The 12,819-nt window shown below is 45.7% G+C and overlaps 1 protein-coding gene across 2 annotated transcripts; it reads left to right on the forward strand.

Annotated features, from left to right (window-relative positions):
* The first annotated feature begins 1,637 nt into the window (after positions 1-1,637).
* On the forward strand, positions 1,638-4,885 carry LOC125718294 (inward rectifier potassium channel 4-like). 2 transcript variants are annotated; one of them, XM_048992050.1, is made up of 4 exons: positions 1,638-1,793; positions 1,871-1,991; positions 2,481-2,618; positions 3,292-4,885. In XM_048992050.1, the coding sequence occupies exons 3-4, from the start codon at positions 2,596-2,598 to the stop codon at positions 4,883-4,885; spliced, it is 1,617 nt and encodes a 538-aa protein (XP_048848007.1). In that variant the 5' UTR covers positions 1,638-1,793; positions 1,871-1,991; positions 2,481-2,595. The 2 variants fall into 2 exon arrangements, with proteins under 2 accessions (XP_048848007.1, XP_048848008.1); XM_048992051.1 differs by having other exon boundaries at positions 1,638-1,991.
* Positions 4,886-12,819: the final 7,934 nt, after the last annotated feature.

Genomic DNA, 12,819 nt, shown 5'->3' on the forward strand with positions numbered 1-12,819 from the left:
ACTTAAGCAGCCCTTTCGGTTATATAAATACTTAACATTCATATTAATTTTCCTTTATGGAAAAAAGACAGAGATATACATCCATCCGTCCATTTTCCAAACCGCTTATCCTACTGGGTCGCGGGGGTTCCGGAGCCTATCCCAGAAGCAATGGGCACGAGGCAGGGAACAACCCAGGATGGGGGGCCAGCCCATCGCAGGGCACACTCACACACCATTCACTCACGCATGCACACCTACGGGTAATTTAGTAACTCCAATTAGCCTCAGCATGTTTTTGACTGTGGGGGGAAACCGGAGTACCCGGAGGAAACCCCACGACGACATGGGGAGAACATGCAAACTCCACACACATCTGATCCAGGCAGAGACTTGAACCCGGGTCCCAGAGGAGTGAGGCCACAGTGCTAACCACTGCACCACCATCCCACCCCTAGAGATATACATGCTTTATATAATGCTCAACCCCCAGTTAAGACCTCTTCATGTTGATCCTAAATTTGTGCCTGTGACTCACTGAGTGTTTCACCCTGATTTGTACCTAATGATTCAAAACAACAACCCAATAATATGAGACATGACTGGACATGGAGACCATTAATTATCAGCCACCAAACGCTCTGCCAGTTCCACAGCACAGCAGGGTCTACAGCCAGAAAGGGTTGCCATAACGTCTCTGCGAGGAGTTCACATCGTTTTTCTGCTCCTCGGTTCCCCTTTGCCTCTACAGGCAGCCGTGTTGTGATAGATTTACCTTCCTCCGATACACGGGGTTTCCTCTTCCCGGCCAGTCAGGTCGTCTTCTGCCATTTCCTCAAAGCGGAAGGTCTCTGCAGGAGAAGAGAAAAAAAGGGTCAGCAGGACAGAAACCTGTCTACAGCCTAATTACAGCACCAACATGGCCAATTTTCCAAGCTGCGATCAGTTTTGCGATACAAAGTCGCCCAGAGGCTTGCAGAACATGTTTATGCGTAAAAACAATGGAGAAACATTGCATATGCAGAACTGCAAACTAGCTTTGGGTTTGCAAAATAAACCAGTGTACCGCAGTTAGGAGGGGAAAATGAAAGCCATTTTTACTCATAGTCATTTAAAATAAATCTGTCAATACACTGTATTCATATTCTGTGCTTCAAATAAATCACTCTGGTACCACTATTTATATAAAAAAAAGATAATTATAATAAATAAAAAATAATTAAGAAAACAGGACAACCACCGCTCAATGTGCATTTTCCGATGTGTCATCTAAGGATACGACTTTACGGTGGCGTGAAATTAATTTCCCAGGGACACAATTACGTTACATTGAAGCCAAGCATTCGATAAGCAGACGTATAAACGAACAAAAGCTTCTTGGGTTTAAATGCTGAGGCCAGTAAACTGAAGAACTGGAGTGGGGAGGAAAGCGGAAAGGAGAAAAAACGGAAATATGCCTGTTTGGAACATTCACCCTAGCCTGAGCGAGCTGGCAGCCACCCCTGACATTTAATAGCCCAGTTTGCATCGTGGATATTAGCCACTGTATCCTGCCCCCCCCCCCCACACACACACACACACGACATTCAGGAAGAAAACCAAGATGCCTGGCAGCAGAAAGAGCTGGCTTGATTTTTTTTGGGCAATGTGTTGTCATGGAGACGTGCGCAAACAATACCTTTGGCTGGCACACAGTGATACATACATCGTTACCGCAGATGTCGAACAGCCCTGATAAACTCCTGTCAAACAGGTTGATTCAAAACGTGTCTATTTTAATGTAAGATGAATGAGCGATGAGTAATATTCAGAAGGTACGTGACAGACTAATTCCCACAGTCAGCAATGACATTGTGGTATTATTCTGATCAACTTTCTGCTGTTTCCGCAGGCAAACACTTAAGCCGGACCAGCTCATGGATTTCAACTGTAGCAGACATCAAGAGCATCTATGTCTTAGCCTCTGTGGCGCTGAACAGAACCGTCTCAAAATTGCACGGCAGAATTAACGGGTATTATACCAGAAGGATTACATCGGGGATTATTTTTTTGATTACGAAATTCATGTAAGGCAGAAAGCATGTCTGAGCCAAGTTCCTAGTGTATGCAGTTGCTTAAAAGGTCATGATTCTGCAGAGTAGCTTGTATGAAGACAACCCATTTTATAAGATGTATTTTTAATTTACCAATATATAGGCCTAACAGGTCTGCCTGAATGCAGCCTTTCAGGGTTAACTTTTAACAGTTTTAACAATATCCGCTTTTAGTGAGTACCCAATACTTTGTGGGTCATCAGTACATACTGAGTAGTCAGGGTAATCGCATTGCTTTGTTTACATGGACAAACTCTGAGGTGAAATGGGCTGTCATTAAACATTTTAGGACAGATGTAATTCCTGCATACACTCTGGGTAAAGGGGACACGTCAAGGCAAATGAATCCATCCTTCTATGGACTAACTATCCTGTACTCTTCCCTTCCCTCCCCTCTCTCTCCATTAGGATGTCCTCTGCAGACGCTGATCCTGGTCACCATGCCAGTCCCCAAACCTCATAAGTAGAGCCTGTATCTCTCAGATCTCAGCAACAGTCTCCCGAGCGAACGATCCCCAATTCCATGGGAACGGTGAGAGGCAATAGGTGAGGAAGTGGAAATCACTCGTTATATGCAACATTTATATAAGGGCATTAAAAATACATCATGATGTAACCAGGAATTTGGATTGCAGATAATCTGGAATAAAATAATATTTTTACCTTAAAATACAAAATGTAATACCTATGCCACTCATATTATATTTGCACTTCTGTCTACTGTACTGTTTGCCTGACTTGCACATTGTACTTTGGACACTGCTGTCTGCTACATGAGTAAATAAATGTAACATTTCTATCTGTATCCACTTTCAAAAACACACAACACAATTGGAAATTGAGTGCAATGACCAAAAAGTACCACAAGAGGGAGACCTGAAATTTAAAAATGCCTCTTTTGAAAGGCATTCTGACAAAGGCAGTGGAATAGCGATGCGGCTGAGCACACATCCTGGCTCAGATATAATTCTTAAAACCTTTGTGGCCGCAGTGCTTCACTCAGGCAAGCCCCTCCCCAGGTAATCCTTCATAGAGGTGAAAGAAAAGTAAAAGCAAGGAACAAGATAAAATGCGACTTATATTTCACAAAAGGATTTGGGAACCTTATACACACCCAGTAAATTGTTAAAGTCAAATGTCAAAATAAGAATTTAAATGAATCCTTTGTCTATTTTCCATTATTTCTGCCTCATTCTTCAATCCCATCCACAAAAAAAAGTTACAGCATCGTTTCGACAGCCGAAGAGGGACTCAAAGTCTCGGTTTTCGGGCTGTACAATGGACACGATCCGGTGCAACACCATCAGTCCTCCTTGGGTCTGGGGCTTGGAGGCGAAAGGCCAATGGGAGACATGAGGGGAGGCACAGGGGTCATGGTGGAGGCGCAGAGGATGGAGAGCAACAACAACGGGAGGATTGTGACCACCAGGAGCGGAGCGCCGAGGAGCCGCTTCGTCAAGAAGAACGGCCAGTGCAACGTCATCTTCTCCAACATGGAGGACAAGCAGCAGCGCTACCTGGCTGACATCTTCACCACCTGCGTCGATATTCGCTGGAGGTACCTGCTGCTCATCTTCAGCTGCGCCTTCCTGTCATCCTGGCTCTTCTTCGGGGCGATCTTCTGGGTGGTTTCCTGGGCACATGGCGACTTCGAGGTGTACACGGGGGGTGTATCCCATTTCGGGGGGAACTTAGACCTGGGAGGGGCACTGGGCCACAGCCTTGCACACAGGGAGGAGAACCGCAAAGAGTGGATGCCATGTCTGCTTCACGTCCAGAGCTTCACCGGTGCCTTCCTGTTCTCCATGGAGACCCAGACCACTATCGGCTACGGTTTCCGGTGTGTGACTGAGGAATGCCCCATAGCTATGATGACCGTGGTCGTTCAGTCCATTATGGGCTGCCTCATTGATGCCTTCATGATTGGGACAGTCATGGCCAAGATGGCACGCCCCAAGAAGAGGGCCCAAACGCTGCTCTTCTCCCACAACGCCGTCATCAGCCTCAGAGACGGCAAACTCTGCCTGATGTGGCGGGTGGGCAACCTGAGGAAGAGCCACATCGTGGAAGCCCACGTCAGGGCCCAGTTCATCAGGCCCTACATCACAGCAGAAGGAGAGTTCATTCCTATGGAACAGATGGACCTCAACGTGGGCTACGATGAGGGCATAGACAGGCTTTTCCTTGTGTCTCCTCTCGTCATCATCCACGAAATTGACAAGGACAGCCCGCTGTATGGCATGAGCAAAGCCAACCTAGAGACAGAAGAATTCGAGATTGTGGTTATCCTTGAGGGAATGGTGGAGGCCACAGCTATGACCACCCAAGCTAGAAGCTCCTACCTGCCTAAAGAGATCCTCTGGGGACAGAGGTTTGAGCCGTTGATTTTCGAGGACCGGGACACCTACCAGGTAGACTACTCCCGGTTCCACAAGACCTATGAGGTGAGCTCCACACCCCACTGCAGTGCCAAGGAGCTGAGTGAAACACCGATCCAGTCATCAGCCTGCACATCATGCTCTGCATCTCCCACTGGCCCCAACAATGGGCACCGCTTCTTGCCTACTCACTCCCCGAGTGACTTCTGCTATGAGAATGAGGTGAGCTTGTGCGAGGATGAAGGAGAACCTGAGATCGGAAGGAGTAGAGTTGCCTCAGACCATCTCATCCGAAACCCTCTTTTCCAGGATAGACTCCGTGAGCAGGCCAGTGAGGTGCTGTGTGTTTTAGACATGGATGATAAGGTAGAATTTGAACGACTGACAGCCATTCCCCTCGATCCACTCACCTTGAGGAAGGGGTCCAATATGTGACTGTCAAAGGACAATTACCCTCCTTACTCCAGTTCACCCAGAGATACCTATTCAAGGTCTTTCACTGGGATTGGTGTTTTTCTTGCATTCTATTTCTTAATGGGTGAAACCACAGCCAAAAGTCTTCCATACACTTTCTTAGCAGGGCGGTGGTGTGAATTACCGCTCACTGTATATCTCTCCTGCCCTTTTTGGCCCTTTTTTGTGTTGAGCGATGTTGCTCCTGGGAACCGACAGGATGGCTGATTTGATTCCACCTGGGACCCGGGAAGATGCGAGATTGGCATCTTTTGCCAGCAGTAAAAAACGAGCAATGGCTCTCATCGCAAGCTGCAAGAGATTTGTGCCGAGGCATCTGACCATTCCTGGTCCACTCAAGCAGCTAGTGGCCAAGCAGAGATGATGACAGACCACACCATGATGACTGCTTGATAATCTTTTTTAAGCAGGCATTTTCCCAGGTGAATTAGTGAGAGGAAAAAGCTGACGCTTGCAGGTGATTCACCTGAAGGCCTGTGGGATTAATGACGGCACGTCAACAGTGAAAGTGGAGAGACACCCACATCGCAATGAGATGCTGACTGTTGGCATTCTGTGTACGGCTACACACTCCATCTACAGGGAACACGTAGCATATACGAGATACATACTCAAAGAAAACATCTGTGGCAGATCTATGTAATGTATATTTGTCTGACAATCTGCCAAAATAGGTTTTTGCTTGTAAAAACTCAATTAGAGAGTCGGTTGGTGATCAGTTTAAATGAAAAGAATATTAGTGTAAAATATAAAATATCCCTGCAATGTAACACAGATCTTATGAAAAAGACCTACAACTGGCTGATTGTCTTGGCAACCACACACTTCAGAAAATAAGGCATTTCTTTTGGGGTAAAAAAACAATCATGTAAGTTCCTGGATTCCTCAGTCGGCTTGGCTATGAATTGTGATATGCTCTCTTTCCAGTGACTGGAAAACAGTATCTGTCCCATAGTTGGAATGGAAAATATAGAAGATTAAGATACTTTAACGTACTCATGTGATTACCTGCAAACCACCTTCCTACCTCAGGCTATAGAGAAATCAGTTCTCCTGCAGGCTTCCAGTAGGAATCCTAGAGAAGCAACTGAAATATATATTTTAAAGCCTCTGTCCTAGCCAATATAGAGAGGGCAAGGGGCATTTTAAGTTTGAATGCCTTCAGAAAGCACTGCAGTCTGACCCCCTGATGAAGGTATATGCCTTGGTGTTTTATTAATGTGACAGTATTGGAGCTGTGGGTTATAGTGGGTGTGAAGTAAAAACCTGGAAATCAATACTTTAACACAGTGTTTCCCAACATGGTTTTTGGGGACCCTCAGACAGTCCATGTCTTTGCACCCTCCTAGCTCCACATTTTTGCTCCTAGTGAGAGATGGGAGGCAGCAAAAACATGGACTAGGGCTCCCTGAGGACTGGGTTAGGAAACACTGACTTAACACTTTTTTATGACGATTTTGGGCCTCAAATAGGTCTGCTTGGCTAAACCTGTTGAGAAAGGTATAATATTGTAACTTGTACTGTAACAGCAGTGAATCGATGCACCATGTGCGTGTCAGACTGCAGTCTGAGGTTTCATCATCTCATTTCGCGTTTCTGCAAAAACACGCTGGATGTATTGGGTACCTGGCACTTTTTCACTGCGACTTTATTAGGATTTCATCCTTATAAATCATCCTGTGTCTAATTCCTTATTCACTCCCATTAAAATATAACTGAACAGCAAGTCCAGTACTTTGGGTACTTTGGGTGCGGTTTGAAACCCCCACACTGGTATTTGACATGCAACCCCAAATCAGAAAAAGCTGGGATGGTATGTAAAATGAAAACAGTACTTTGTTAAATTATCTTTACCTGTATTACATTGAAAACAATACAACAACACATTATTTAATGTGTTCCTCGTGAATTTTATTGTTTTTCTCAAAATAAACACGTATTTCAATTTTGGTTCTTGCAACACATTTCAAAAAAAGTTGGGACAGGAGCAATTTAGGGCTGGTAATGAGGTAAATTGGGTTAAATAATGATGTGATTTAAAGCAGGTGATGTCAACAGGTGATTGTAATTATGATTCGGTACAAAAGCAGCATCCAAGAAAGGTGTAGTCCTTTAAGAGCAAAGATGGGCCGAGGATTGCCAGTTTGCCAACAAATACGTGAGAAAGTTTTTAAACATTTCAATAATTATGTTCCTCAAAGAAATATAGGAAGAGATTTGGATATTTCACCTTCAACAGTGCATAACATAGTTAAAAGATTCAAGGAATCTGGAGGAATTTCAGTGCGTAAAGGACAAGGGCACAAGCCTAAGCTGAAATACCGTGGTCTCCGATCCCTCAGGCGGCACTGCATCAAGAATCATCATTCGTCTATAAGCGATATGACCACATGGGCTCAGGACTACATTGGTAATACTTTGTCAAGTACCACAATACGTAGTTACATCCACAAATGCCAGTTAAAACTGTACTGTGCCAAAAGGAAGCCCCATGTTAACAGTGTCCAGAAGCGCCGTCGGCTTCTCTGGGCTCGGAGGCATCTGGGTTGGACCATCACACAGTGGAAACGTGTACTGTGGTCAGATGAATCAGTATTTCAGGTATATTTTGTGAGAAATGGATGCTGTGTGCTCCAGACCAAAGAAAAGGATCATTCAGACTGTTTCTAGCAACAAGTCCAAAAGCCGGGGTCTGTCATGGTATGGGGTTGTGTCAGTGCCCTTGGCAAAGGTAACTTGCAGTTCTGTGATGGCACCACTAATGCTGAAAAGTACATGGGGATTTTGGAGCACAATATGCTGCCTTCAAGAAGACATCTTTTCCAGGGACGCCCATGCGTATTTCAACAAGACAATGCGAAACCACATTCTGCACAATTTACAAAGTCCTGGCTGCGGAGGAAGAGGGTACGGGTACTTGACTGGCCTGCCTGCAGTCCCGACCTGTCTCCAATAGAGAATGAGTGGCGTATTTTGAAGCTCAATATACGACAACGGAGACTCCGTACTGTTGCCCACCTTAAGACTTATTTGCAGGAAGAATGGGACAAAATTACACCTGAAACACTTCATCACTTGGTGTCTTCAGTCCCTGAACGTCTTAAGTGTTGTGAAAAGGAATGGCAACATTACAGAGTGGTAAATGCTTTACTGTCCCAACTTTTTTTTTGAAATGTGTTGCCAGAACCAAAATTGAAATACGTGTTTATTTTGAGAAAAACAATAAAATTCATGAGGAACACATTAAATAATGTGCTGTTGTATTGTTTTCAATGTAATACAGGTCAAAGATAATTTAACAAAGTACTAATTTTCATTTTACATACCGTCCCAAACTTTTTCCTCATTTGGGGTTGTTGATTTATATGTAGTTTTAATTACTGCCTGCAGTCCTAAAATGAATAACAAAGCAACAAAGCAAATGAATGACTAGCAGAAGAACACTATTCACGCCTTTACTTCTGCATACTCATTTTGTAACTGTGCGTTTCACTCTCAGCTTTTGAAGGTATTGACGTTTATATATTAATATTTCAAGTCCAGATCTTGTCTTAAACACTCAAACCTCAGATAGTGTAGACTTGAATTTTAAAAAGCACTTTACTCCTTGTCTATACATGATTGTAAATAAATTAATATTTATTGTTTATTGAACATAGTATGATTATTACATCACCAAAAAACATCATATTAATACTTCTGCTTGTTGCATTTTGCTTGTTTTTTTCTTCCTGCATTTTACAATCTTATTCCCTGTGTTTTCCTTCGGAAACTGAAACGGTTTTCCTTCGGAAACTGAAACGGTTTTCCTTCAGAAACAGATCATATCCGCCCTCTAGTGGTGAATCAATTATTCCACTCATATCTCAGATTGGATGCTGTACATGCAAAGGTTTTCCACAGGGCTGTGGGTTACAGTGCTGCCTCTCACTTTCAGGATTTGGATCCCGATTTTTGTCTGTGTGTGTGGAGTTTGCATGGACTTTCCGTGTCACTAGGGTTCTCCTGATACTCCGGGTTCCTCCCGCAGTCCAAATACATGCAGTTGTAACTAAGTGTAACTGGTGTCTCTAAGTTGCCCTTCGTGTGTGTTTATGAGCCCTGCCATGGGCTGGCATCCCGTTCCAGGTGCCCCCGACCTGGCGTCAGCTCCAGTCCCCTGTAACCCTGTCCAGGAGAATGAAACATGGCTGGAATTTTGCAGATTCCATCAGTCAACTCATTTTTTGATATCCCCGGTTCTCCACCAAGACACTGGATTAAGTTCCAGAATTCCAGAAGAGAAGATCCACCCGTCCATCACTGATAACAGCTAGACCCTATACAGGATTAGCGGAACTTGGAGTCCATCCCAAAGAACAGAGCGCATGGCAGGGGAACACCTTGTATGGCATGTAAATCCATTGCAGGGATATACTAACACACAATCACACTGTACAGAAACCACTAACACCAGTTCAACAAAAAGAAGGGAACTTTGAAGAACCAATGGCAACCACTGCAATCGCTGAGAGAATACACAAACTCCATGTATGTAGAACCGACAGCAGGAAGAGAACCCACAACCCTGGAGGTGGCATGCGACAATGTTACCCACAGAGCCAGAGAACGATAAATTCAGGGGTTACCCTACAGAAAACGGATCAACCACCAGGACAGGATGAAGCCCAGCTCCACACGAATCCCAAAGAACATCAGAGGGACATGCAGAAGATCTGACTTCTCCTCACAGTCACTCAATGAACGTCGACCAACCGCCAGATCGGCCAAGTGTGGACGTCTGTAACCCAGGCTGCCGATGGACCCACACGTACCTGACGGCGGAGCCATTTTTAATCAAAGCACAGGGAAGAATGCGGCCAGTGGGGGGGTGTCGGCCTCCCAAATGTCACCGGCAACGTGACTCTCCCGAAGCTTTGTTCCCGCGTCTCTGTGGAGAGGGGAGGGGGCTTCAAAAGCCGAGTCAGCGGTTCAGAGGCTTTTCCTGTGCTGCCACGGCCCAGTGCAATAAACTGGGATTGGGAAATAATACCAGTAAGGTGTTCAAAACACCCGATATGTTTAAAAGAGGGATAGGCGACGAAGAATTAAGACAAAACGCAACACTCAGACCAAAGTTTACACCTACCTAATTTAATTATTACTCCCAGGCGGAAATAATGGGCATTAGACAACAAACCACTTAGTGGTAATAAACCATTAATTATTAACCCAAAGGCAGCATGATTGACTCTAGGTTATGAAGATAAATCACAACAAAATTCCACTTGAAAACAACTATGGTTATATAGACCCACGGCCTTTCTGCTAAATCCACCCCCCTTGCAGATCACACTCTTTCCTGAACACCATCACTTTCTCGGAGTCCAGGATGGAGAATCGCTCCTCCGCCCTTCGACTGCCAACAGACATGTCGCCACATTCTTCCCAGCTCCTCCAGATAATTTTTCCCTCCCAGATCCCATCAGATTAGGAGGGGCTCTCAGTGAACGTGGGGTGCCCCCCCCCCCCCCCCCACCAGAGAGGATGTCTCGGTACAGTAAGTCATCTTGGGCTTTATAAATTGCACTTTCGATCCACGCCCCCATGTCGGTAATTAAATCGGTGAGGATAACAATCTTCCTTCTCTTACCCTAATAATGTACTTCCCTGCTCCATCCCTATCGTCACCATCAACGCCATCATCATCGCAGACTCCACTGCAGACCCCCCCCCCCCCCGCCCCAGACCTCTATCTTCTCACGCGGCCACATTCTGACAGCACCCACAAAATGGGAAGCGGTTAGACGGCTTGACCTTTGACCTTACTGGGGAGGGTACTGCAGCTCTAGGCCCCCGAGGCCATTGGCTTTATGGGCCGCTGTCCCTGTTCTGGGGGGGGGGGGCTCCAGCGTGGGCCTAATAAGGCCCCATTGTGCATTGTCCAGCTGTGATATGAGCACAGCCCAACAGTAAGCCATTGTGCCGCCTCACGACCCACTGCCGTGCTAATTAGGGGCTGGATCCCTCCCCGGCTTCGGAGTCCTGGCCAGCGGCTGATCTGCTCTCACCCTCGTTTGCCCATTTCGCTCCCCACACCTTTGCCGTCCATCTTTGCCCCCCGCATCATCATTTCCCCTCTCCCTTTTTTTGTTGCCTTCTCTCCACCGCTCCAAAGTGACTGAGAAGAATCCAGCTTTGCCCAATCCATCTCAACTTCCTGTTTATTCAAACTGCACTTCCTCCGTCTCCAGCTGACCTTTAAGCAGACAGGCAAATCTCTGTCTCCGCACTGAAAATTCCATCTCTTGGTTTGTATAATTTGTACATTTTCTGTTTCTTTAGACTCATCCCCTTCCCATACATTCTTCTGTTTTTTCCCCATATTTGTTCCTTCTTAATTATAACTGAAATTCTAACCCCCCCCTTGTTTTTCCAGCTTTTACTCACTCTCTGTTTCACTCCCTTTCTCTCCATCTCTTTCACTCCCTTTCTCTCCCATTCTTCGCTTTCAAGCAAAGGGGCACCGGAATGGAAAGATAGAGTTACAGATTCCCGAAATACCTTCATGGGATGGGAGCAGGTTTTCAGCGTACTTCAGAAAGAGGATTGGACCAAAAAAAAAAGTAATCTCTGCCTTTCTCCCTGGGGGTTTCCCATCTCCTGACCATCTTCTGCTGAGGAGTAGCTCTTGTGGTTCATGCAGTACATAATCACCACATCCCGGGTACCTGTACATCTAGGTACGCACTGCATAATCGCCACATCCCAGGTACCTGTACATCTAGGTACACACTGCATAATCACCACATCCCAGGTACCTGGACATCTAGGTACGCACTGCATAATCGCCGCATCCCAGGTACCTGTACATCTAGGTACGCACTGCATAATCGCCACATCCCAGGTACCTGTACATCTAGGTACGCACTGCATAATCACCGCATCCCAGGTACCTGTACATCTAGGTACGCACTGCATAATCGCCACATCCCAGGTACCTGTACATCTAGGTACGCACTGCATAATCGCCACATCCCAGGTACCTGTACATCTAGGTACGCACTGCATAATCGCCGCATCCCAGGTACCTGTACATCTAGGTACGCACTGCATAATCGCCACATCCCAGGTACCTGTACATCTAGGTACGCACTGCATAATCGCCGCATCCCAGGTACCTGTACATCTAGGTACTCACTGCATAATCGCCGCATCCCAGGTACCTGTACATCTAGGTACGCACTGCATAATCGCCACATCCCAGGTACCTGAACATCTAGGTACACACTGCATAATCGCCGCATCCCAGGTACCTGTACATCTAGGTACGCACTGCATAATCGCCACATCCCAGGTACCTGTACATCTAGGTACACACTGCATAATCGCCGCATCCCAGGTACCTGTACATCTAGGTACGCACTGCATAATCACCACATCCCAGGTACCTGTACATCTAGGTACACACTGCATAATCGCCACATCCCAGGTACCTGTACATCTAGGTATGCACTGCAGTCGGAACATAAAATTGGTTGATACAGCATTTAGTTATATACTCATATTTCAAGCTCCTGTTCTTTACTTAGTCTTCATCACACGGTAATAAAGCACTGACCGTTAAGATTATAAAACACCAATATGAAGAGAGATTATGAGGAGAGGCACCCACAGGAGCTTACAATATGGCAGAGTCACGTCTCCTCATACCCACACACACATTGGAGCAAATTAATGACCAAAACAGTTTCTCTACAGCAACTGCCTGACCTCACTGCGTCACGTTGCTCTTGCCAAAGGCCTTCAGCTTCAGCTGGATGACTAACAAAGCAGCCTTGATGGATGAATGTACCAAAGTCCCAAGTCTCATCTGCCACTCTTAGCTATCCGACATTGTGGTCATGTGACATAAC

Source organism: Brienomyrus brachyistius, chromosome 22 (genome assembly GCF_023856365.1).
Source record: "Brienomyrus brachyistius isolate T26 chromosome 22, BBRACH_0.4, whole genome shotgun sequence".
Classification (NCBI taxonomy): Eukaryota; Metazoa; Chordata; class Actinopteri; order Osteoglossiformes; family Mormyridae; genus Brienomyrus; species Brienomyrus brachyistius.

Bases quoted from the DNA above. Each gene is read 5' to 3' on its own strand.
- LOC125718294 (XM_048992051.1), top strand. From the start codon at position 2,596: ATGGGAACGGTGAGAGGCAATAG. The intron at 2,619-3,291 runs GTGAGGAAGTGG...CACAAAAAAAAG, and splicing joins GGAACGGTGAGAGGCAATAG to TTACAGCATCGTTTCGACAG.